The 26,284-nt window shown below is 41.8% G+C and overlaps 1 protein-coding gene across 5 annotated transcripts in view; it reads left to right on the forward strand.

Moving 5' to 3' along the window:
• Positions 1-26,284, forward strand: part of LOC127008051 (uncharacterized) — a 112,978-nt gene that overhangs the window by 84,134 nt on the left and 2,560 nt on the right. For 3 of the 5 annotated variants that reach the window (XM_050879573.1, XM_050879574.1, XM_050879575.1), the window contains exons 12-16: positions 756-873; positions 8,643-8,771; positions 16,032-16,136; positions 23,062-23,214; positions 25,499-25,639. In XM_050879573.1, coding sequence (XP_050735530.1) covers positions 756-873; positions 8,643-8,771; positions 16,032-16,136; positions 23,062-23,214; positions 25,499-25,639 — 646 coding nt within the window. Of the gene's footprint in view, positions 1-755; positions 874-8,642; positions 8,772-16,031; positions 16,137-17,500; positions 20,394-23,061; positions 23,215-25,498; positions 25,640-26,284 lie in introns of those variants that run through there. The other 2 variants (XM_050879576.1, XM_050879577.1) reach the window with 2 other exon arrangements.

Raw genomic sequence — 26,284 nt, forward strand, 5'->3', positions numbered from 1 at the left:
CTTCACCACCACCACCACCACCTTCATCACCACCACCACCACCACCTTCATCACCGCATTGACTATCGGTAGAATCCCAGAGATGATGATGTGAGGTGACCTGGTCTTGTATTTCCGAATGACTTGACGGTATTTTGATCACAGATCCTGAGACTGAGTTGACTGAAGGGTCGTTGGTTCCCGCATAGATCAGATACACTGTGTCGTCCTTCGCATTTACTGAAACTGCATCGACAGCTGATTCAATATTGTCCAGTTTGTCTCCGGGAATACAGAAACGCTGCCGTGTCAATGTATTCCGACCGCAAAACTCCGTAAGTTGGCCTCTCACCACACTATTGCCAACTAAGTTGACTCTAGTAGTCAGTTTGCCCATGCCAGGAAATAGCATCTGGTTCGTACAAGTGACAGCTGGGAGTCTTAGCAACTTAAATCCCAGCAGCTTGTGATACATGTGGTGGATGGGGTCACAGCTGAAACAAACACTGAGTTCCTGAGCTCTTACTTTTTGTGTGATGAGCTCACCCTCATCCCTTCTGCTTGTATTTGTTTAATGATTTTAAGAAAACTCCATTAGTCTTTTTTTCCTCTTTCCATCCTTATTTATGACAGTGAAGAACTACAGCTCTCCTTTATTCCAACACGATACAGAAACATGGTTTATCATGTTTGATTCTTTATAAAAGCTTCAATACTCTTTTTCTCACTCTAGAGCATCACACTGTAATGTTACAGCCTGATACTTCACATTTCAGTACAAAATGGGTGAGACCAGGAATGCTTCCAGTGATAGGCGGCTGCAGCATCAGGATCACGGCTCCAACCCAAGTCTTGCCACAGACGCCACCCAACAAACGCTCAGTTTTTGTACAGGTCAGATTTTGTGCCTTAACTTGTTTTCCACATTTTTATATGTAATGTCAGTGGAATCATTATCAAGTCTTCTCTTTGTCTTCTCACTTCTAATGTTGGTAAATTAATATCCTTTAATCTTTCCTTATGTTATGTCTGCCAAACTTGGAACCATTTTTTGTTCTAGTTTGCTGATGTGTTTCTCTTTTTTGAGGGGTTCACACAGTCGCTGCATATTCCAGTTTTCATCATATCATTGCGATTATTCCTTGTGTGTGTGTGTGTGTGTGTGTGTGTGTGTGTGTGTGTGTGTGTGTATTTACCTAGTTGTGACATATGGGAAAAGAGCTATGCTCGCGCTGTCCCGTCTCCATTTTTTTTTTTCTTACAACAAAGGAGACAGCTCAAGGACACACAAAAAAGGAAACAATAATAAAAAAAAGCCCGCTACTCGCTGCTCCTAAAAAAAAATCAAAAGAGGGGTCAATTTTGGGAGGAGAGGTGTCCTGATACCCTCCTCTTGAAAGAGTTCAAGTCGTAGGCAGGAGGAAATACAGATGAAGAAAGATTGTTCCAGAGTTTACCAGCGTGAGGGATGAAAGAGTGAAGATGCTGGTTAACTCTTGCATAAGGGGTTTGGACAGTATAGGGATGAGCATGAGTAGAAAGTCGTTTGCAGCGGGGCCACGGGACGGGGGGAGGCATGTAGTTAGTAAGTTCAGAAGAGCAGTCAGCGTGAAAATAGCAATAGAATATAGAAAGAGAGGCAACATTGCGACGGAATTTGAGAGGTAGAAGACTATCAGTAGGAGGAGGAGAGCTGATGAGACGAAAATGAGACGAAAATATCCAACTTTTCCTTAAAATCATGAATGTTTCTTGCACGAACCACCTCCTCCTCCAGTCCATTCCACAGCTTAATATTTCTGTTTGGGAAGCTAAACTTTTTCACATCTCGCCTACATGTGGTCACCCTCAACTTCTTTCCATGTCCTCTCGTTTCTCTCTCGCTCCACACACACAGGTCCTCTCTGTCCAGATTCTCCACCCCGCTCACCACCCTGTACACCGCTATCAGGTCTCCTCTTTCTCTTCTTCTCTCCAGGGTTGTGAGCCCCATGCTGTTGAGTCTCTCCTCGTAAGTCTGATCCCTAAGTTCCGGTACCATCTTAGTTGCCACTCTGTACTCTTTCCAGCTTTCTTATGTTCTTCTTTTTGTGATGAGACCAGACCACTGCTGCACACTCTAACCTTGTCCTTATCATTGTAACTATTATTTTCTTCATCATCTCTTCGTCCAAATACATAAATGCCGTCCTTATGTTCTTCAGCAAATTCATAGTTTGTCCCGTTATCCTGTTGATGTGTTTGTCCGGTGACATGTTCTCTGAGATAGTCACTCCCAAATCTTTTTCTTCCATTCCTCTTCATATTATCTCACTTCCCATCTTATAATCATATTCACATCTTCTACCACTCCTTCCAAACTCTATTTTTTTACATTTCCCAAGGTTGAATTCCATCTGCCATGTACCACTCTACTCCCATATTTTGTCCAGGTCCCTCTGCAGTGCCTCACAGTCTTTCACATCATTGACTCGTCTCAATAGCTTTGCATCATCTGCAAACAAACTCACATAGCTGGTCACTCCGTGTGTGTGTGTGTGTGTGTGTGTGTGTGTGTGTATGTGTTTAGGTCCAGATATATGCAATCTGCCTGTCCATCCCCTTCTTGTGTTATTTCTACGTCTCTAGAGGAGAAACATCAAATTTGTGACACCTGATTGTCTGTTATTATTTCCCCTTTTTCTAAATATTTTATCCATTGTTTCTTGATTACTCTCTTATTTTATATACAGTGGTAGTAAAAGATACTGGTTGGGAGCAGGTAGGATGACACCTACCGAAACGGGCGTAAGCTACTCCTGGTGAGGTATATAAGGGAAACGAGGAGGGTGCTGCAAGCCCACCAAAGACCCTTCCTGTGTCCTCACTTTCCATTTCCCTATTGTCTCATCAACATCAGAGAGTAGTTCAGCATGCTCTTTAAAGACAGATCCTTTCTTTCCACACCACATTACATACACTTAACACACACACCATTTCCTGATAATTTTTAAATTCAAAATGGCAAAACTTACTAATGTCTCGAAGTCCCTGTCTGGGGGGTCCACAAATTCCCCCAGAGAGGACTCACCTTTTGGCTATCAACCCAAGAGGTGTCTTGATAATTCCTCAAACTTCTTCTTTATTAACTTCTGCAACATTCACGATCTTTGTTCTAATTTCCTTTCTGTGGAACACCAGCTCTCCTCCACTAAACCTCACCTTCTCTTCCTCACTGAAACACAGGTCTCGGGGGCTACTGACAGTAATCTCTACTCTGTTCCCTCCTACTGCCTCTATCATAAATTTAATTCCAAAGCTGGATGTTGCGTCTTCGTACACAACGTCATCACTTGCTTTCGTGTCCACGACCTTGACTCTTCTGAATTTTCCAGCATCTTGCAAAGACTTCATTATCACTATTTTTAAATACATCTGTGCTGTTTATCTCTCGTCTAATTCTACCAACTATGTAAAATTCTTCGACTATTTGAATTCCAAAGTGGAGCACATCTTGACTCACTCTCCCTTTGCTGAAATCTCCATTCTAAGAGATTTCAATGTTCACCACCAGCTTTGGCTTTCATCCTCTTTCACTGACCAGCCTGGTAAACAAGCCTTCAACTTTGCTTTCTTCGATGATCTAGAGCAGTTAATTTAGCATTCTACACGTATTCCCGACTGTCTTGGAGACGTGCCCACCATTCTAGACCTCTTTCTGGCCTCTAATCCTTCAGCTTACTCTGTCAAACTGTTCTCTCCCTTGGGCTCCTCTGATCACAAATTTATTTCTGTATCCTGTCCTATCGCTCCTGTACAACCTCTGGACCCACCAAAGAGGCGATGCTTCTGGCATTTTGCTCCTGCTCAGTGGGACGACCGGATGTATTTTTCCAATTTCCTGTGGAATGATTACTGCTTCCAGGAGAGACACCCCTCTGTGTCTGCCCAGCACATCACTGAGGTGATTGTCTCTGGAATGGACTTCTGGCACCTAGTCAAAATTATCTCCTTCAATTTCACTTCTTCATCTTTCCCTCCCCCTCCTTAATCCTGACAGTAGCACTGCTGTCAAATCTACCTCTGAGGCTGAACACTTTGCTCAAACTTTCTCTAAAACTCCACTCTGGACAATTCTGGGCATATTCCTCCTACTCATCCCCCCCCTCTGACTTCACTATGCCTGTAATTAATATTCTTAACCCCTTTACTCCGGCGATGCCGACGTCGGCGTCCGACAGCATCACCATATGGAAAGGGTTAGTCCTCTTCTAAACCTCTTAATCCTCTTCCATTTCCTCTTAATCCTCTTCTAAACCTCTTAAGAGGAGATGGAAGAGGATTAAGAGGAATTTAGAGGAGGATTGAGAGGTTTAGAAGAGGATTAATCCTCTTCCATTTCCTCTTGACCCTTTCCATACTGTGACGCCGACGTCTGCGTCACGGATGGAAAGGGTTAAGAATGATGTTTTCTATGTCCTCTCTGGCCTCAATTCTCAGAGGGCTTATGGGCCTGATGGAGTGCCTCCCATTGTCTTTAACCCATAAAGCTTCAGAGATGTAAGAGATATGTCAGCCGCTCTCAGACATTTGAGCGTCAGAGACGTATGAGATACGTTGCCCTCCTCCCATCCTTTTCCTGATAAATTACGTCCTCAAAACGTCTCCATATAGTACTGCTCTCATACATTACATGCGCTGTATATGCTGCCTCCTTGACCCTGCTAACATGAATATCGTCTGTTATTCCTTTTATTAGTTTTCAATTTTGTAGTGGTTTCTGATCCATTATTTTTGTGGTAGCTGCCTTATGGTGCTTTGACCCCGCTAATATGAACACATTCTAATTTCCATTACTTACTCTCCCCATTTCTAGTGTTTTTTGTGCATGTTGTGTTGTGGTTGTGAAACCTTGTACGATATGAATTATGATATGCCTTTCATTTTGTTGTGTGTAAAACAAATACATATTATTAAAAAAATATTCACACTCTGAAAAGCAACACTCACACAGAGTATCTGGTGGTTACCATTGCTTTGATTTTTAGACACACACACACACACACACACACACACACGACATCACATTGGTCAGCTGCCGACCTGTGTGGACGCGAGAGACAGAGCTCCGGGAGATTTTAGTCTTTTAGCTTTTAGCTTTTTAGCTTTTCAACTTTTTGACTTAACGTTTTACCTATTTCACCCTACTGGCACTGGGAGGACGCAGAAGGACGGAGCCCCAAGGGATTTTAACTTTTTAACTTTTTGACTTTTTGACTTTTAACGTGTTAGCTTTTTAATGTTTTGCCTATTTTACCTATAATCTGTGACATACGGGGGAGAGCACCACTGGCACTGTTCCCGGAAAGAGGTTGGGAGGAGGGGAGGAGGAGAAAGTGTTGTATTGGTGGATTGTGGAACAAAAAATGGAAAACCGTACCGGGAACGACGTTGGGCTGTTTACGCCGCCATCACGTAAACAAGAATTAGTGGCTGATTTTTCGGGATTTGAGGAAAAGAACAGTGAGTTACAAAATAGATTATTGCAGAGCAGAGTGAAAGGGTTGGAGAGTGATTTTGAAGTGGTGATGAAGATGGTGAGTGAGTTGAGAAGGGAGAGAGAGGAGGACAAGAGAAAGATAACTGATTTAGAAGTGAAAGTGTGGGAGCTTGAGAATCAGCTGATAAAATGCTTGGAGGGGATAAAGGAAAGCGTGGATTTGGTGGAAAAGTTGAATAAGGAGCGGAATAAGTGGGAGGAGAAGTGAAAGGATGAAAAAGTGGAAGTGGAACAAAGAGTTAAAAATTTGGAACAGAAAGTTGACAATGGTGGAGAGATGATGCAAAGTGGGAGTGTACAGAGCTTTAAGGAGATTGTGGAGGAGCAGTTGGAGGAGAGGATGGCTGAGAAGGTGGTGAAGGTAATCAAAGAAAATGAGGCACTGGTAAGAGGCACAGTTGAGAAAAAGAAGAGAGTCATTGTGTTCGGTGCCAAGGAGGAGAAGACCCCAAGCAAACCTGGAAGGGAAAACAACTTGAAAGATGTAGTGAAGAAGATAGTGCAGAAGGTATGTCAAGGTTCCAGAGTTGGGTGCTGTAATCGGAAGGGATAACAATAAACAAGATAAATGGTTAGACACCAGTTTACTTTAAATAAAGTAGAAACCCCAAAACAGCCTCACAAAACTGAAGTCTCCAACACGAAGGCTTCAGCACGCCGGACTCAGCAATGACCCTTTGCACGGCTTCTTCCTCTTCTGGGCGTCTCGTCCTCTGAGTGGCAATGACGAGGCAGCACAGCTTCGTCCTTGAGATGGTGTAGATGGGGTAGACAAGGGAGGCGCAGGAGGAGAAGGGGCATCAGGTTCATGGCAGTAACGGGAGTCCAAGGCGTGGAGAGGAGAGAGGTAAGGCACCCAGAACAAACCCACGGTTCTGAGTTAACCCGAGTGAGAAGCAGGGCTGGAGCCGGAGTAGAATCAAGTGTTCAGAGCGAGGCCCAGCCGCTGTCTGACGAGGAAGGTGCTGGTGCCCACCAAGTCGCCTCCCACAGCGGGTTGAGAAGCCTCAGTGGTTCAGTCGACTGAGGTGTCGAACTGTGTCAGGCGAACGAGCAGCGGGAGTGTAGCAGGTGGTTCACTGCGCCTTGGTAGTTGAACGGTTTCATGGCGAACGAGCAGCAAGAGTGCCCCGGTAGTTCGCCACTCAGATAGTAGTTGCCCTCACAGGGTACAAGAAGAGGGAAGAGACCTGGTGAAAGAAATAGATGACTGTCATAGGATTGGAAAATACAATGGAGAAAGAGATAGACCAATTAGGATACGATTTAAGGCACAGAGCAATGCAGAAGAGGCCCTGGCAGGAGCTTGGAAGCTAGCGGGAGAAGAAGACACCAAAATGATGTGGCTGAGAAAAGATCTGAATGAACAAAAGAGAGACAAGTTGAATGAACTTAGAGGTGAGGTTCGTGATTTAAATGAGAAGAGATCGGAAGAAGAGAAGAAGTAGGTTTTTGGAGAGTAATGTATATGAAAGTGAGGAAGTGGTTCATGGTGATGAGAGGAAGGAGAGAAAAAGTCTAACAGAAAAAGGAGGAAGGATGGAAAGTGTCATATATTAATATCAATGGAATAGTGTCATCGTGGATAGAATTTAAGGACTATTTGAGAGACAAAGAACCTGATATTGTGGGGCTGATGGAAACTAAGTTGTGTGACCCAACTGAGCTGGCAGGGATTGGAGAAAGTGCATACAATATATGGAGGAGAGACAGAAAGAGAAAACAGGGAGGAGGTGTGATGTTGATGGTAAGGAAAGGCATTAGGGTGGAGGTGATTGAGGGTGAAGGCTTGGCAGAGGTACTGAAAGTGAAAATTGTGGGTGCTAAAGGAAGGAGGCAGTATGTAGTAGGGTATGTGCCACCAAGAACCAATACATGGAAGTTCCAAGAATATAAACAAATGATACATGAGTTGCCTGGATGGAATGTTGAGTGTGAGAGAATAATTATAATGGGTGATTTTAATTGCAAGGAGGTAGAATGGGAGGATTGACAGACGCAGGGAACAGAAGAGTCGTGGGGAGGAAGACTCCTGCAACTGGCAATGGAACATGTACTGACTCAATGGATTAAGGAACATACTAGATTCGGGAAAGAAGGCGAGGCATCAAGACTAGACCGGGTATTTAGCAAGGAGCCGGAAGTAATAGAAAATCTTAAAGTAGATTATCCGATAGCAAAGAGCGACCATGCGGTTGTGGAATTTGAAGTAAAAGAAAAGAGAACGATTGACCGAAAAGAGGATCACAAAATTGGGAGAAGTAACTACTGTAAGGCAGACTTTGTTAGCATGAGAATTTTTCTTGAAAATGCAAATTGTAGTGGGCTGTACAAAGCCAAGAGTACACAGGATAAGTGGAAAGAGATTTTTTAAACTATACAAGGAAGCCGAAAATAGATATGTCCCTAAGGTAACCAAAAAGGATGCTGGTAAAAAAGGAGTGGTTTAACAAAAGATGCGAGGCAGATAGAAAGAGAAAGGAGGAAGCTTGGAAGGGATGGAGGAGACGAAGAAGAATCAACTCGTGGAACGATTACAAACTGCAGCATATTCAAGTTTTGGTCTTATCATTGTTGTTATTATTTTCTTCATAATTTCTTTGTCCATAAAATGGAATGCATCCCTTATATTTTGCATCATCCTGTAGGTTTCTTCAAACAGCTTGTTTATGTGCTTCTCTGGGGATAGTGTGTCTTGCATCGTTACTCCCAAATCTTTTTCTTCATGTACCACCTTTAAGTTTTTTTCTCCCATCCTGTATGTTTTCCTTGGTCTTTTTTTACTTTTCTGCATTTCTGCAAAATGGCATTTGTTTGCATTAAATTCCATCTCCCATAACTGGCTCCATCTTACACTCTGTCCAGGTCTTTTTGCAGCAAATGAAGAAAGCTTAATGTGTGTGTGTGTGTGTGTGTGTGTGTGTGTGTGTGTGTGTGTGTGTGTGTTGAGGTGGGGTTTGATCTTGCTCTATATTATAGTAAGGAGTATGAACACAAGACAGGAGACTCCTCAGTTGCAGTTACCTCATGGGCTACCCTACAGTGAGAATCCAGTTTATTACCCAGAGAGAATAAGGGGTCAGAATATGTAGTGATAAAGAGATCCTCTTCCTTTTTTTTCTAGAGGTGAGAAGTGAAGCAAAGGAGAGCAGCCTGGAGAACTTCTACCAAAGTGGGAAAGTTGGGGAAGTGTACCGTGTGAAGGCAGCCATCAAGGGTTTCCGGATACAGAAGAACTGCAACTGTGATGGAGGTGAGTGCATCTTGTTTATAGTGGACTCACTGACATTTTTATGGAGGAGAAATCTTATAGTGGACTCACTGACATTTTTATGGAGGAGAAATCTGTCACTGAAATAGCTTCCTAAAAGACTTATGACTGCATCTCATATTCCTGAAGTGTTTGTCTTGCCACTGGAAATATGTTTGGTATTTGTACAGTGGTGCAACACTTTTTATGACTTATCCGTACCACAATAAAATGAGTGAAACCTGAATCTGTGAAAGTTGAGCCATTGATCCTGTGGGAAAGGGGGCAGTTTGTTCCAAGTTCGTATGTTTCCAAGCTCATAGCTTTTAACAAGAAAACTTACTGAAACCACCTTTACTCATAACAATAATTATACATCTTAACATCTACTCCAAATTTAATTTTGTTCTCATCAATCAGCTTTTGGAGTAATTCCCTTACTTTTTTTTTTTTTTTAACTATTTTCAAAGGGATAGTTTCCTCTTAATTCATCCAAGTATTACTAATAAAATATCATCCATGAGTTGTAGTTTGAGTTCCCTTGTATTCCATGCTAGCACTCTGCTTTGCCTTCTGTTGCATCAATATTTGTTTAAAAGATTTTTTCTTGCTCTTTCCTGGTATTCCACCTAATCATTCACCAAGCCCTGAACTTGTTCCTTAATACTATGTTTTGTTGCTCTTTGTTTTTTCCTTTATTCTTCAATCTTCCTCATTTAATTTGCTTTATTAAGGTATTCAGTTTAACACTGAGCACCAGGTTCTCCTCCTATTTGATCTGCCTCCTTTCCATTCCATTAGTTTATCTAAAACTTTTATTTGTTGTCTGCCTGCAGCAATGCACCCTTCTCTCATACCCCTCATTTCTAATTTAATTTTGTCTCCCTCAGCCTACAGTACCCTCTCGAGTTTCGCGCTTACTTCATTCCGAAGGTATAGCGCTAAACTCGAGGGTCGCACAACTCGAGGTATTGAAATCCATGAAAAAGCACTTATTGGTTCCGAACTGTGGAAAAAAAAGTATTTTTTGACTTTACTCCCTTGTTATCACAATTTTTTCGACTTTAATCCCTTGTTATCTCAAAATATGTACAGTCGCGCTACGAAGTGATGAGACAGTTTGCAATGACTTTCGTTCAAATAATACATAATATTATTCGAAGGGAAGGGATGCTTAGGAGTGATTTTGTTATAGATTCACAAAATATGATATTGAGAAAGGAAATAAATTCAATAGAGTGGAAGTTTTTACCTTATAACGATATATTAAGCAGCTCTGCCAAAACATTTAGATACAGTTTTCGTTCAAGACATTAAAAGAGTCAAATGAGTTCTATGTTAAGACTAAGTATATATATAACTGCTCAAATATATTGCTCTTTTTTTTCAGTGTAGTGATAAACCCTATATTATAAAATAATAGAAAAAAATAATTAGCTGCACTTCATTTGATGAAATGTGAAAAAAATACTACATAATGAACTCGCATTTGATGATGACGTCATCGGGAACAACATTCATGCATGATTATATAAATCTTGTGTGTGTGAAATCAGGGAGATTCTTCAAAAAATCACAAAATCAATTGTCTATATTATTAGTTAACGGTAAAATCCAATGAGAAGTATCGACAAGTGGCCAGACATATAATTCAAAGTTGCACGAGACACACGACAGACGACGCGATATAGCCTATTGTCTTAGTAAAGGAGAGACAATGCTTGGTCAGCACTGGATTGCTATAGTCTGTTCAGAGCATGAAGTCAGTTCAGGGTGGAGCTGGTATTGTCGTTTACCTCTAGCCATGCTGCCAAATCAACCTTCGTACATGCGTCTCTCTCTTATTTCCCATTCATGTGCTATTTGAAAGTGATATATTATATATTCTGTATATAGTAAAGGAAGTTACATAGTACAATGGGTATCGATGTTTAGGATTATAACAATGATTTGTATAAAGTCTGACATGTGGCAGCGATTTTTTCCCATGTTGCCAGGTTTTGGTGGTGGTGGTCCCCTTAGGTCCCTCCCCCGGGTTGAGAGGGAGAGAGAGAGAGAGATAAACAGGTGGGTTGTGGGTGGGTAGGTAGGGAGACGGTGCTAATCTGATAATTGGCGGTCGAACTGGCAGCGCCGCACTCATGGGAATTCAGAAATCTGCCACACCTTGAACCGACTTCATGCTCTGAACAGACTATAGTCTACCATTTTCTTCCATTCATCACTGTCGAGTTAATTATATACATCTGATCAAGATAATATTATTTATAACTTGTAGGTATGAATAGTGAAGAGACCTCTACTCTGCCCCGGTGATTCTGTAAATGAATGTGGCTACATAGCCTATCATTCCAATACGTTTCTCTTTGCCACATTCACATAAAGAACACTATTAAGTTTTCATTGGATTTAAGGGAATCACTGATATTTATTAGGTGTATGAAAAACTAGACTTTAAAATTAAGTAATTTTATAAAAGTCGGTAGAGAATGTTTCCTCAAAGGTAGTTGCCAGATGTCGCCAGTCTATGCTCAGTGTCCGAAAGATTATGAAAACTGTCTCAACACTTCGTAGCGCGACTGTACCTTGGTAATAGGCAGCAAATGGGAATTGAGAACAGGTCGTTCTGAAACCGCAGTTGAAGGCAGCTGCCTTACAATTGGCTGGCAGTTCTGAGAACACGTATATGATCCACGTGGTGTCGTCTGCTAAAGTAAGGGCGGTCGCTCGCGGTCACCCGTGATACAGTTGGATAAACCTATAGCTTCTGGTAGTTTTGTGTGTGTTATGATATAATCTGCTAACTCTTTCAGTTATAAATCATTAAATCACTAATATCATGATTGACTTTTCAATGCCTAGTGAACGTAAACTGCAGCCGCAGCCGCAGCCACAAAATAGCTTGCAGAGAGGTTCAACTTGCTTACTGTTTCCATATTTCCCTCACCGCTCACAAAGATCACAAGCGGACAAACTAGAACAAACCAGGCAAATTAATACTTTCAATGCTGTGTATTCCCACAGCGCACATGCGTGGTGGACAGCAGAATGACTAATTTCAGCGGGGAGATATTTCTCACAACACCAGCCAGTGTAGCGGACCCGACCGTTGGTGCCATGTGATGTGATGGTGTCAGAGGTATTGCCTTTACAACGGCACCAGTGTAGTGGACCTTTTTCTTCTTTTGACCTGTAACGCTTTATATCGCTTCTTAGGTCCTCTTTCTCCACACTTTTATACTTCACAACATGCACTTAGTTACTTCACAGTGTGCACTTATTCACTTCACCCTGAACTTAGGTGTTTTCTGTCCTTTTCCTCCCCTGATTTTGCTTTTCTATGCCCTTTTGCTATTTTCCACTATTACTTTTCACCGTCGCTGCCATGCATTACAGGTCAAAAGAAGAAGAAGAAGAAGAAGAGGAAAACAACACCGAGAGTTCTACAATTTTCATAGACTGGAGAAAAAGGTTTTTGGACTGTGGTTCCACAGCACGGGGTGTTCTCTTATCTTGTTAATCAAGTAGTAAGCAAAATAGCTCTGCCAGTCCATTTTACGAGTCTCTTGGTGGGACATCTTCCACTGCTCCTCACTCCTCAGCCACTGCCGTCGTCTGTTTATTTACATACAGCCATGAGGCTGTATGTAAACGCCCACGCTCGTACCCACAACCGTTTTCCATTCATTCGGACACCCAACAATTAACTCGCTCCTGGTTGGGCATACAGGCAACCGCGGTTGCTCAGAGCCCCAATGGTTGGACACCACCTTTTAACTCTTTCGTTGCTAAACGCTCGCAGCGAGCTCTAGCGTAACTTGCCAGTGGTGCTAAACGCTCGCTGCGAGCACTGGCGTAACTTGCCGGTGGTGCTAAACGCTCGCTGCGAGCACTAGCGTAACTTGCCGGTGGTGCTAAACGCTCGCAGTGAGCACTAGCGTAACTTGCCGGTGGTGCTAAACGCTCGCTGCGAGCTCCAGTCGCACTCAAATTTGCTGCATATGAGAGTGTTCCAACACTATTTCTCACCCCACAGCACTGCCAATTCAATGGGTTTTCCACTAAATTTAGTGGAAAATCCTATCAGCCTAGCGCGGAAAATCCACGGACGAGCAACTGGTGGATGTTGTTGTCCAACACAGTGGCATTTTTGCATAGCTTCACCTATCACATAACTGATATTTTGACCAAATAGTTGTAAATTTTGCAGTTGGCAATACTGCCCTGCCAGCACCCCATTATCAAGAGATCTACTCAGTAGTTGCCTTACAGCTGACTGTCGCGCACGTGTAAATGTATGTCTTCACAGGCAACACCCCCTGAATGTGCCTGTACATTTGCAGGGGAGGATTACATTACCAAATTTTATAGATCTTGGCCTCTTCTTTCCAATGGTGTTTTTGTTTTTAGCTGTGATGAATAGTTTTTGAGATACAGAGGTTAAAGTAGCAAGCACTAGCGTCACTTGCTGGTGGTGCTAAAAGCTCGCTGCGAGTGCCAGTCACGCTCGCAGCAAAAAACCCCCCCTGAACATGCCTATACATTCGCAGGAGAGGGTTACATAACCTAATCTTATAGATCTTGGCCTCCTCTTTCCATTGGTATTTTTGTTTTGTAGCTGTGATGAATAGTTTTTGAGATACAGTGGTTAAAATAGATCCCCTTCCCCCGCTGGGGTGCCCGAGCGCGCCTGGGGGGATAGTCTTGTTGCGAGTGCTTAGCAAGAAAAGGGTTAAGGCAGCACGTATGACGCTGACGGTAGGTAGACGTGACCCGTACATGTCAAAGCACCGCGAAACTTGGGGCGGTAATGCGCGAAAGTCGGGATGGTAAGAATTTAGGACTAAGCGCTAAACTTGAGGATCGTGAAACTCAGATAGCGCGAAACTCGAGAGGGTACTGTAGTCTATTTTAGCCATCCTGATGAAATATTTTTCTCCTTGTGGTTCCCATTTAAATGAAGAATGTATTTACATCACAAGAAAATGTTATGCATCAATCCTAGACGTAAATGTAATGGAAAACAGCCAAGTATTTGTGAATGTCGGTACTGACACAGCTTAAGGGGGGCGACTACCCCCCCCCCTACAGCTCTTTTGGTAGGTCCAATAGCCTTGAAATTTTATTATGTTGTTTGTTGGTGTTAATGAGGAGTGTATTGTGAATTTCATGGAGATTGGGTGAATGATAGGGGGCACTGAGGTAAAACGCGTTTTTTTTCAATTTGTTTCACAGGCTTTATTTTTAAGTCAATCACTTTGAAAAAATTACCAATGAAACTTCGATTATATATCTACATTTTGTCGGGAACAGATTTTTGATTTTTGCTTTTATCTTTGAGAGAAAATTTTTAAAATTGTTTTTCACACTTGATTTTCTCCGCTCTGTATCCCGTTTTCTATGGCCATATTGAAAAATCTATTCCAATAAAAAAATCGGCCTTTGATTGAAGTTTTTATTGATACCTAACAATTGTCAGTCAGATGATTTACTGATTTTTTGAAATTTTTTGAAGTGTAAAAAACCAACTTTTGAGAAATCGGCTCCTAATTTTTTTTTTTGCATTTACCCCTGTCATGCCCTTCATAATTGTCCGATTGAGATGAAATTTTCACACATGATTGTGCAAACCTTGCTGATTGACTGGAGATATTGATAAGGCATCTGGTCCCCCTTTCTCAGTGTTGAGAAAGTATTATTCACTGGTATGTGAGGGTGTCAAAAGGCGCCACCTTTCTCACTGTCGCCAGATTTTATCAATATTCTCCAGGCTGGTATTCTTCATCCTTCTTCTGCTGTTTTCTTTTCTTTTTGGACTGGATGTGGAAGAATGTAGTGGTAAACCAGAGCAGCAAACGTGCGACCTCCCTCTAAGCAAAGCAAGGACGCACTGACGCGTGATCTACAGTCCTCTCGGCCCTCGGGCAGCATGACTCACTCCATCCACCCTCTCTGAGATGCCAAGTGATGCAGATTCATAAAGAAGAAATCATTTTTTATTGAAAATTTACGCGTATATAAGCATTGAATGACACCACGTGTGTAACCGCGTGACTCAGGCCTCTGACGCAACCGCGCGGGGTATTTAAACATGGCTTCCCGGCCGTAAGGGATTTAATTTGACCAAAACAAACCTTACCACTTGATAATTTAGGCTATCTCGGCCACAGTGAGCGAAGAAAAAGAATTTCTCAGATTTCAAAAATATTCGGCCAAAAATACCCCGTAGCCGCCCCCCTTAAGGGGGTCGAGGGGGCGAAGCTCCCCCCTCCGTTAGGTAGGTTAGGTTAAATTAGGTTTGGTTAGTTTAAATTTATTCGGCACGTAGTTTGGGGTGGCGGAAATATGAAGCGCAGAACAGGACATGGCCGGTGTTGCGAGAAATACCTCCTTGCTGAAATAAGTCGCACTGCTGTTCACCACACGTGCATACTAGGGGAATACACTGCAGGAAAAATGTTAATTTACCTGCTTTTGTTCTAGTGAGTCCACTTCCGAGTGCGAGCAGTGAGTGAAATGAATAAACAGTTTGCAAGTTGAACCTCTCTGTGTGAGCTATTTTGCAGCTGCGGCAGTGGGTGGAACAGGCATTGAAAAGTTAGTCATTTAATGATTTCTGACAAACAATTATCACATTATTTCATAACACACTGTTGGAAGGCCAACAGAACAACACGTGTCGGCGGCGTGGAGGTGAAGGTGGGGATGGCTTCTTCTTCTGGAGTGTTTTATGGGGTTAGTTAGGCTATGTCTGTCTTGCAGCACCAATGTGGCAACACCACAAAAAAGAAGAAGAAGCGCGTTTTTTTTGTTGGCCCTCTGGCGGAGCTCGGCCAGTGCTTGAACATGATGAGTTGTGTACGCCACCGATACAGACAACATACACAATAAAAAAATATATATACCTATGTTTATTAGGTTCGTCGATATTATTTTACTTTTTTTTATTCCCGCCGCTTATAACGGACTTAGTTCCCCCCCAATTAGTCTGTTATATCGAGGGTTCACTGTATTTCATTCTAGGGACATCTTGGAACTATTGTGTCAAACGGAGGTGTTTTGGGTGTTGGTTTTGTACCAGTAACTAACTCCTAGGTCTACCAAAACCTAACCATCGGCGTATAAGATGCAGGGTGATTTTTCGAATCTTCTTTTATGAAAAAAGTGCGTCTTATGTGGCGGGAAATATGGTATATTGATACCACAGTTACAAGATGTTAGAATATGTAGTGATAAATAGATCATTTTTTTCTTTTTTTCTAGAGGTGAGAAGTGACCTCTACCAAAGTGGGAAGGCTGGGGAAGAGCACCGTGTGAAGGCAGCCATCGAGGATTTCCAGAAACAGAAGAACTGCAACTGTGATGGAGGTGAGTGCATGGGGGGAGATTGCTGTATATATTGTTTATAGTGGACTCACTAACATTTTTATGGAGGAGAAATCTGTCACTGTAATAGGTTCCCAAAAACACTCATGACTGAATCTCATATTCTTTGAAATGCTTGTCTTTCCACTGGAAAACTGTTTAGTATGTACAGTGATGCAATGATTTTCATGACTAATCAGTACCACAAAAGTGTGTGAAACTTGAATCCACAGAAGTTGGAGCATTGATCTATGGGAAAAAGAGCAATTTGTTATCTTACCCAAATACTCCTTTAACAATCAAAATTTACAGGTAGTCCTCGAATTACAACTTATAAAACTTATGACTGCTTGCATTTATGATTACACCATTAATATTAGTAATACATGTTTGAGCTGACATCTCAAGTATCCTGTCATGAATAGAGTGGCTGTTTATTTACACAGTGCTTCAGCGCCTCCCCTCCCATCCCCACCCCACTTCTGTCCTCAGTCTTCACGTACTGGCCCCTCCTCAGCTGGGCTAGGATAAGGCATGAAGGAGGAAGAGTGGGTGGGCTGGCCCAGCCCACCCACTCTTCCCCTTTACATAGTTTGCCTTGGAACTCAAGCTGTAAGTACTGCTCGTGCTGCAGTTGCTAGTTGCTATTCTCCCAGCTTCTAGACCTACAGTCTGCTACTCAAGCATAATGTTAAATCTAGGAGATGCCAGTTAGCAAGGTGGGGTAAGTCCCAGAGATCTCCAATGTTTACAGGTCTCAGCTGCACTTTGTTCATCTGTTAGCCCCCGCAACTCCCTGCATGTGGGGGGGTTGGGGGGGGTGAGCCTAACTGGAAAGTCGATCAGCAGATCGCAACCAAAATGGCATCTCATGACAACAGCTCCCTGACAATATTCCTGCAGCAGCCCTTATGCATAATGTTGCACAACATTGCATGGTTAAGGGGTCATCCAAACTTAGGGCATGGGTGAGTTAACTGCATGAGGACAGAGGTGGGATAGGGGGAGAGGGTAGGAGGCATGGGAATGCGTCTCTACCCACCGTGGGCCATTTGAATAATATTTTGTTTAATTTTTTAATGTAAATTTTGACTTATAACCAATTCAACTTATGACTGGCACATTGGGCCCGAACCCTGTTGTAACTCGAGGACTGCCTGTACTCAAAACGCCTTAATTCATAACAATAAATATTCAGTAGAACCTTGTTTATCCAGCATTCAAAACAACAGCATGGATCTGGGGCTTGCATTTACAAAAATTCTTCTTTATTTTTTTACGTGCTGCCTGTAGCCCCCGTAGGCTTTCTTGAGGGGTCTTATGGACGGCCCCAGCCCATTCATGGCGCAGGCTAATTTTATTTATAGTGGCTGCTGTAATGTATGACTTGCTGGGCCCATGCTGCCCCCCGGTGCTCCTCTTGACCGAAGTCACTGAAGTTTGGGTTGACTGAAGATCCGGACAGCATGTGGATGATCTTCCGCTAGTCAGCGTTGACTTGAAAAATCAGCGTGTTTTGGTGGGGGCTCAAACTTAGTCTGCGCTAGGTCCTTGAATTCACCACGCCCACACGATAATTACTTGCTTACCCAGAGTTCCACTTAATCTTAGGCTGTGTACACACACGTGAACAGAACATCTTACTGTAATTCTGTTGTGTAACAAAAATGCCATTGTGGAGGGGACCATAACGGCACTGCATAACACCCGAGTGAACATACATGTTACGCGTTGGGGTTCGCTCCCATTTCACCAATTATCTTTTTTTGTGCATTACATCAAAGGATGTTACAAGGTGAGGTTACGCAGTGTGGAGGAAACGTGTGTTAGACATGTATCAACTGGCTGCACCGAGTCTGCCCAACACTTGCCTGCGCCATGATGGGCTGGAGCTGACTACCATCTAAGCCCCTCAAGAGAAGCCTGCAGGTGCAATAGGCTGGCATGTAAAAAAAAAAAATAATAATAATAATAATAATAATAATAATAATAATAAAAATAAAAAAAAATAATAATAATAATGTTGAGAGCTCAGTAGTCAGTAAATCTACTGATCTACTGCATAAGAACTAATTGTATGAAATGTGCCTTACAACCATGCCCGACGGGAGTGACGATACTGTCCTTCAGTTTATAAGCTGTTATGAGGAGATTCAAACCATTTTAATAAAATGCTTCACAATTTTGCATGGATAGAAATAGCTCAGAAAACAGGGGAGACAGTACAACCTCCAAACATGGACCAACTCCATATCAGCGAGGTGGGATGTATGAAAGTTCTCAATGTGACGAGGTTCGGTTACAGACTCAGTATTTCCCCACCTTGTTACATGTATCTTCGTCGTGCAACACGGCCTTGTTACGATACGGTGTTCCGTTCACATGTGTGTACCTGGCCTTAAGTTTCACCTAAAGTTGAACACTTTAGTAACTTAATATGTAGTAACAGTACTTTATAAATGTTAAATGATGATCTAGTCAAGAAAAATGGGCATTGTGGGGTAGTGTTAATAATTATAAAAGTTAAGTTTATCATTGGCACGAGGCGACAGTCTTTTCTTGTTTGTAAACAAGAGCATGCCACGCCATAGACCAGTGTGTTGTGCCGCTGTATCCAGACCTGCCCTTCACCATTATTACTGGACTGGCCTGTTATTCGGTAGGATAGGAGTACAGTCATCCCTCAAATAATACGGGGGTTAGGGACCCAGGATCCCCGTACTGTTTGAAAATCCGTATAAAATTAGTGCCCCCCTTAGAAACACTCCTGGGCTGTGTTTGAGGGGGGGAATCGGGACTCTCAGAACGTCCCGAGTGCTCTCAAACGTGTGACACGGCAGCACAAGTTGCCAACTCGGCACGTCTGCTGGGTCCCGGCTTTGAGAGGTGGGGCGCCTTCGTGCTGTGATGACGTCATCAGCAAATATGGCGGCCCAAACAAACACATATAAGTGTTTCCATTGCATTTCACCTCTCTGTGCCACCATAACCACTGCAGCTTCCTTTTCATATTCTGTTGTAAGGAGTTCGTCAGCTAGAACAGCTAGTAATGCATGTTAAACGTCGCCAGGAAGATCAGTGTATGCCATTTTGCAGCGAGATGCCGTTACCATAGCAATGACGAGGCTTAGTAAAAGGATGGACTTTATCTCTACTCATGCAGCACTCTTGGAGCACTGGCAGTTACTGCGGCAAGAATTTCTTTTACACTATGATTTTCAGGGTGTTGGCCCTGAGGGAGTAAGCCGTTTCAAAGGCTGTATTTGGGACCGAACCAAATGGTTCATCCGGCACGAGCTTCCCCCCATACGTGCTGTATAAACGAGGTTTTACTATACAGAGCTTGTGGATTCAGACATGTTAAGAATATGTTCCTGTTCCATACCCCCTAGTATATTTGTTCAATAACCGTAGTCTAGTTTGCGGGTATAATTGCAATTCCTAGTCTTCACACTGTGGTCACACTTGCCTTTTGCTTTCCTAGAGATATTTGAAGATCCTGGATGCCAGTTTTTACTCTCATCAACACTGTTCCTATAAATCGACACAATCTTCCAGACTCCTATCCCCTATTCTTCGACAACACTCAGCTGTCACCTTCTGCACTAAAGATCCTCGGTCTATCCTTAACTCAAAATCTTAACTGAAAACTTCACATCTCCTCTCACTAAATCAGCTTCTTCGAGGTTGGGCGTTCTATATCATCTCTGCCAGTTCTTTCCCCCTGCACAGTTGCGATCCATATACAGGGGCCTTGTCCACCCTCGTATGGAGTATGCATCTCACGTGTGGAGGGGCTCCACTCCCACAGCTCTCTTGGACAGAGAAGAGTCTAAGACTTTGACTCATCAACTTCCCTCCTCTCACTGATGGTCTCCTTTCTACCTCTTAAATTCTCCCGCCATGTTGCCTCTCTATCTTCTATCAATATTTTCATGCTGACTGCTCTTCTGAAATTGCTAACTGCATGCTTCCCCCCTTCCTGTGGCCCCGCTGCACACGACTTTCTACTCAAGCTCATCCCTATACTGTCCAAATCCCTTTTGCAAGAGTTAACCAGCATCTTCACTCTTTCATCCCTCACGCTGGTAAACTCTGGAACAATCTTCCTTCATCTGTATTTCCTCCTGTCTATGACTTGAACTCTTTCAAAAGGAGGGTATCAAGACACCTCTCCTCCCAAAATTGACCTCTCTTTTTGCCACTCCTCTGAACTCTTTTTATGGGAGCAGTGATTAGCAGGCTTTTTTTTCTCATTATTGTTTCCTTTTTTTTTTTTTTTTTTTTTTTTTTTTTTTTTTTTTTGCCCTTGAGCAGTTTCCTTTGCTGTAAAAAAAAAAAAATAATAATAATAATAAAAAAATAAAATGGGTCAAGAACAATTTGGTGTCCTTCAATGCCTCAAAAACTCAATTTCTCCACCTATTAACTCGATAGTCTTCCAGTCACCTATCCCCTATTCTTCGACAACACTCAGCTGTCACCTTCTTATACACTAAACATCCTCGGTCTATCCTTAATTCAATATCCCAACTGAAAACTCTGTATCTCCTCTCTTACTAAATCAGCTTCCTCAAGATTGGGTGTTCTGTATCATCTCCGCCAATTATTTTCCCCCTCCCAGATGCTTTTCATATATAGGAGTCTTGTCTGCCCTCGCATGGACTATGCATCTCATGTATGGGAGGACTCCACTCACACAGCTCTCTTGGACAGAGTAGAGTCAAGGGCTCTTCATCGCATCAACCCCCCTTCTTATACTAACAGTCTTCTACCTCTTAAATTCCGCCGCCATGTTGCATCTCTTTTTATCTTCTATCGATATTTTCATGTTGACTGCTCTTCTGAATTTGCTAACTGCATGCCTCTCCCCCTCCTGCAGCCCCGCTGCACTCGACTTTTTACTCTAGCTCATCCTTATACTGTCCAAACCCCTTATGCAAGAGTTAACCAGCATCTTCTTTCATCCCTCATGCTGGTAAACTCTGGAACAGCCTTCCTTTGTCTGTATTTCTTCCCGCCTATAACTTGACCTCTTTCATGAGGAGTGTATCAAGACACCTCTCCATCCGAAATTGACCTCTCTTTTGGCCACTCTTCATTTTTATCTTTTGTAGGAGCAGCAATTAGCAGTTTTTTTTTTTTTCTACACCTTTTTGTTGCCCTTAAGCTACTTCCTTTGCTGTAAAAAAAAAAAAAAAAAAAAAAAAAAAACCAACTTATATAGTATATGATCATTTGCAGTGATATGTTATGATGGAGATGTGACTAATACTGATACCAATACTGTAGTAAGGTAAATATTATTGTGAGAAAAGGAAAGAGGCCCAGAGTTACAGTACTACTACTGCTAGTAAAACCCACAGACACTGGTTTTGGGTTAAATCAAACAAAAGGCAGTGTTATTTTGCAAGGTGTAAATAGAATGACTTCTCTGTTCACCAGAAGGAAGGTGTGAAAACCCCCAAAAAACCTAGGGTTAACCCGTCCGCTGCGCTTGGCTCGGATTTGGCCTTCACAGGTGGCCAGGTAACATATAGTCCCAGGTCTTTCTCTGCCTCTGTGGTGGATAGTGGTGTGTTTCCCATCTGGAATTGGTGTGCTGGATATCCCCTGCAATGATGCAGGACCTTATATTTTTCTACATTGAATTGTAGCAGCCACTTGTTGTTCCATTCCTCTAGCTTGGTGAGGTCTTCTTGTAGGAAATCTGCAGTCAAGGGGTTAATGGGGCAGCAGATTTGAGGATTGTCTTATTCAGAGTATACATCTTAACTAAAGTTGGGCAGGTGCAATGCAACTTTTTGTTATGCTTGCAGTTGTGCCACAAATTTTTCCAGAGTTGTGGATCTGATTGCAGTGCAACCTTAACCCCTTCACTCTGGCGACGCCAACGTCGCCGTGTGGAAAGGGTTAGTCCTCTTCTAAACCTCTTAATCCTCTTCCATTTCCTCTTAATCCTCTTCTAAACCTCTTAAGAGGAAATGGAAGAGGATTAAGAGGAATTTAGAGGAGGATTGAGAGGTTTAGAAGAGGATTAATCCTCCTCCATTTCCTCTTGACCCTTTCCATACTGTGACGCCGACGTCTGCATCATGGATGGAAAGGGTTAACAACATATTTAAGCTTAACCTGGTAGCAGCGACGGGCCAAATTTGTGGCTTTACCGTGTAGCAGTGATGGGCCAAATTTGTGCCATGATATAAACCCCCCAAAATAGATGATACATAAATTGATCACAAATACTTTCATATGTATTTTGAAATGGTTTGTGTGAGGGGTGATTTTTTCTCATTTTTCTCGCTTAGAGGGACCATTAAGAAACATGATCCCCGCTGCTACCAGGTTAACATGGTTCTGTTTCTAACAATAACTGCAAATAGAGGGAAAACAAAGGGATGTATCTACTTACCTGCCTCTGCATTTGACTGAAGTATGACATTATTATGTCTATGGTCAAATTTTATTGTAAATACAGCCTTAGGGTTTACCTATATATATATATATATATATATATATATATATATATATATATATATATATATATATATATATATATATATATATATATATATATATATATATATATATATATATATATATATATATAAGAAATAAGGTAACATGAATTCAGTGCAACTTTTGCAGCAGAGGTCTGTTTTTTTTTTTTTTTTTTTTTTTTTTTTTCCGAGAGGGGGGAGGGAAAGTCCCTTGGCCACCTTTGTTTTAAATTCACAATCTAAATGTAATGTTTTTGTAGTCTTATGCATCAACAAATACAGTAATTAATGTTATGTAGATTTACTATTCTTGATTCACTTTAAGCTACCTCGCTACTGTTTGTTAGCTTCCTTATATGTGGATGTTATAGTTATTGATCTATATATTATTGTCTCTGAAATGAGCATGTCCAATTTCCTGGGTCCAGAGAATGTGTGCCTCCACCAGTGGCTGTGGGGGCTGTGCACCAAGTGTTCTCGCACCTTCTCCAGTTGCTGCCTGTCTTTCCTCGACACTTCTAAACCGCTGGACTCCGACCACCACTTCGCTTGCCCTTACTGCACTGAACACAACAGTGGTGGTTAGTTCACTAACATTTTCAATTTTTACTTTGCATGGATTTTTTTTATACAACTCCTTAGTTTAGGATAAATTCCTGAGTAGTAGAAAGAGTTAGAGATTCAAATTGATATTTTATATTAACACTTTGAATTATGGATTAAGGGGAGGATCCACCACCCTATTTTAAGAAATTATTTGAAAATATCAAAAATAAGTAAAATGCTCTGGCCCGACCGTTTATGCATAAGCTATCAAATGGCAGCTTTATCTTTTTCCCGTGAATCTAAGTGTCCCACCGAGCCTGAATTTAAATGCCTAATAAGCGGGTGTGGCGAGGCAGTCCTAGTGCAGGTGGCAGGAATCATTTTGTTACATTATTTTTGATAAATATGATAAAATAATCACATGCCAATGTATTTTTGTGCATCTGGCAGCCTCTCCCTGGCCCACCGAGGCTTTCCTTCCTCCCACTCATGAACTAGTGCCTGAGGGAAAACTGCTTTGTTTACACCACGATCTTCCTTCAGGAGCTCTTGGTAAGGTATTAGATCATTTACCATTGCCCTGAAGCCTTTCACTGGCATCACGTCAATGCAGAAACGGCATGTGGAGAAGAACCGCCAAATGGCAGCTTATACTACAAGGAAAATGCAAATAACTGCTATGCGCCAAAACTCAAGTTCAAGTTCAAGGGCCTCGCAACTACAACCACCAAACCAATCGTTACATTCAAGAGTATGGTTGAAATGCATGAAAGTCAAGTATGCAGGATACTTTAAGAGTGAAATTGACACCCAAGTGACAGTGATAGAACAGAATTTTGGATGTGACAAGTGTCATCCACTTATAAGCATGTTGGGAACTAACATCAATATAGAAAAGGGTTGAAACGCAGAGAGCGAAGAAGAACTGCTACTCCAACCAAAGGCAAAAAGAGAAGAAAAGTAGACGACACTGTAAGCAATGAGTATAAACCAGATGAGTTTGGAAGATCAAACCTGGCAACAATGAATGCCCTGGCACATCATGATACCCTCACCTTAGAGCAATTAATACCTTTGAAAGGGTGAACCAGGAGTCACATCATTAGATAAATGCATTGATATGTGATTAATGAACCCTAAGGAGTCAAACAATAACAGGTCTGGGACACTGTAACTGTTTTTGATTGCACTTTGACACAAAAATGGAAAGAAATCTTTAATTGCCATTTTCTCAAAACTAGGAGTAATACGTACATAAAATGCATCTCCTCCTTTAGTTTTAGCACGATTGCCATAAAACTTTAGGGTTAGGAAATGGACATGTTATAGAACAAAGTTAGAAAAAAATATAAATTTCATTTCTTTTTAGCATAATACAGGAAAAACACAGTCTGGACTGCAAATTTTCTTGTATATTTTTTTTTTGCAATTAAATAAAAAGGTTTCAACAATTTTTTTCTAACTTTGTAAGGACAGTTATAAAGCATTTTGTTTACAAAGGACAAAAAGATTGTTGCAGAAATGACGGAGGAGATAGACTTCAAAATTATTGTAAAAACCAAAAAAATCAAAAAATTAAAAAATACTCAGTTCATTCTATGTTAGAGTAAGATGATCAGAGTATTATTCTTCGTAACATATATTGAAATCAAGACCCTGGGGCTATTTGTGAAAAGAGGCGGATCCTTGTTTTACGCTATAATTAACTCATTGGTAGCAGGATTCAGAATCCTTTCATAGTGAACAGACACTACCTGGCAGAGCATGCGTGAGTCAGAACATCAATGCAGCATTTATTGACAGCTATTTTATGTGCCGTCATTTCTTATTTCCTCGTTACATTTTCATGTGCAATTTGAAGCCTCCCCTGTGTGTGCAATGGTCAATGTGCCTAACTACAAATCCATGGGCCTAGGTTCGAATCCCAGCCTGGGCAGTTGGCCTGCAACCCTCCCAGCTGTTCATTCTTCCTTTTGGGATGGCCAATAAATGGGTACAGAGGGAAGGTACATTGTGGTAAACCAAATGTTATACTGATACTGTGTCCTGGGTTAATGGGTTCTCACCAACCATAGATGCAAGGGCCAATTGTACAGAGATGAGCACCTCAATTTTGTGCAGCTAATAGCATATGCTCCCAACTTTACCTTCACATTTACTGACACTGATGTAGCAACACAGATGTGATGACTTCTGGTAAATATGAAGAGACTGTGGCAAGACCTGCCCTAATTTGACTGTACCTATAGGTAATCACTAATATGTTATGAAAGATGAAACTTTTTCCATAGGATTAATACCTATCTTACTTTCAACCAGGAGGCAGTCAACCATTGTCCTACCCAAGGAGAACATCTGTGATAATGCCTTTCATCAAGATAAGGATGGTAATAACAGACCCCAGCACAGGCCTCCAGCTCTCCCCATGGCTTTGTGCTGATCATGCCAACTTATTCTTTAGTGAGTAGTGGCCTTTTTACTGGGCTGGGTTTCTCAAAGCTCTTATAAAGCTGTAAGCCTGCAACCTAACTCACAAAGTGCTACAACATCTGGAGGTTGTATATATGGTTGCAAGTTACATTACTCGTCAAAAGTCTTAGCTGGGTGACATTCTCATGCACTCACTTCCACTAAACATCAGTTAAAACAACACTAATGCAATTTTCTTATATTCAATATTTTGTGGGCCATCCATGACATCTTCACTTCTTTCAGTCATTTTGGGAGTGATAAGGCAAGCTTTTAAAGTGTTTCAAGAGATATTTGTGCCCACAACTGATAACTCACGGCCTCGAGCTTCGGGAGGGTGCCAACATCCTTGCCTCTTAAGTTATGTTTTATAACATGCCACAAGTTCTCTATTGGGTTGATATCGTGAATATTATTGCTCTTATATGACACGACATCTCTTCTTGTCTGAGTCATTTTGGAGGTGAGAAGGCAAGTTTTTTAAGTGTTTTAGGAAATATCTCAGCCCACAACTGCTTAGTATTTGCGTGGAGCTTTGGTTGGGTGCAGACGTTCTTGGATTTTGCTTTCAGTTTTAAAAAATGTTACAGGTTATCTGTTGTGGTGATATCGTGAATATTAATACTCTCAAAAATG

This window comes from Eriocheir sinensis, chromosome 37 (genome assembly GCF_024679095.1).
Source record: "Eriocheir sinensis breed Jianghai 21 chromosome 37, ASM2467909v1, whole genome shotgun sequence".
In the NCBI taxonomy this organism is placed as follows: Eukaryota; Metazoa; Arthropoda; class Malacostraca; order Decapoda; family Varunidae; genus Eriocheir; species Eriocheir sinensis.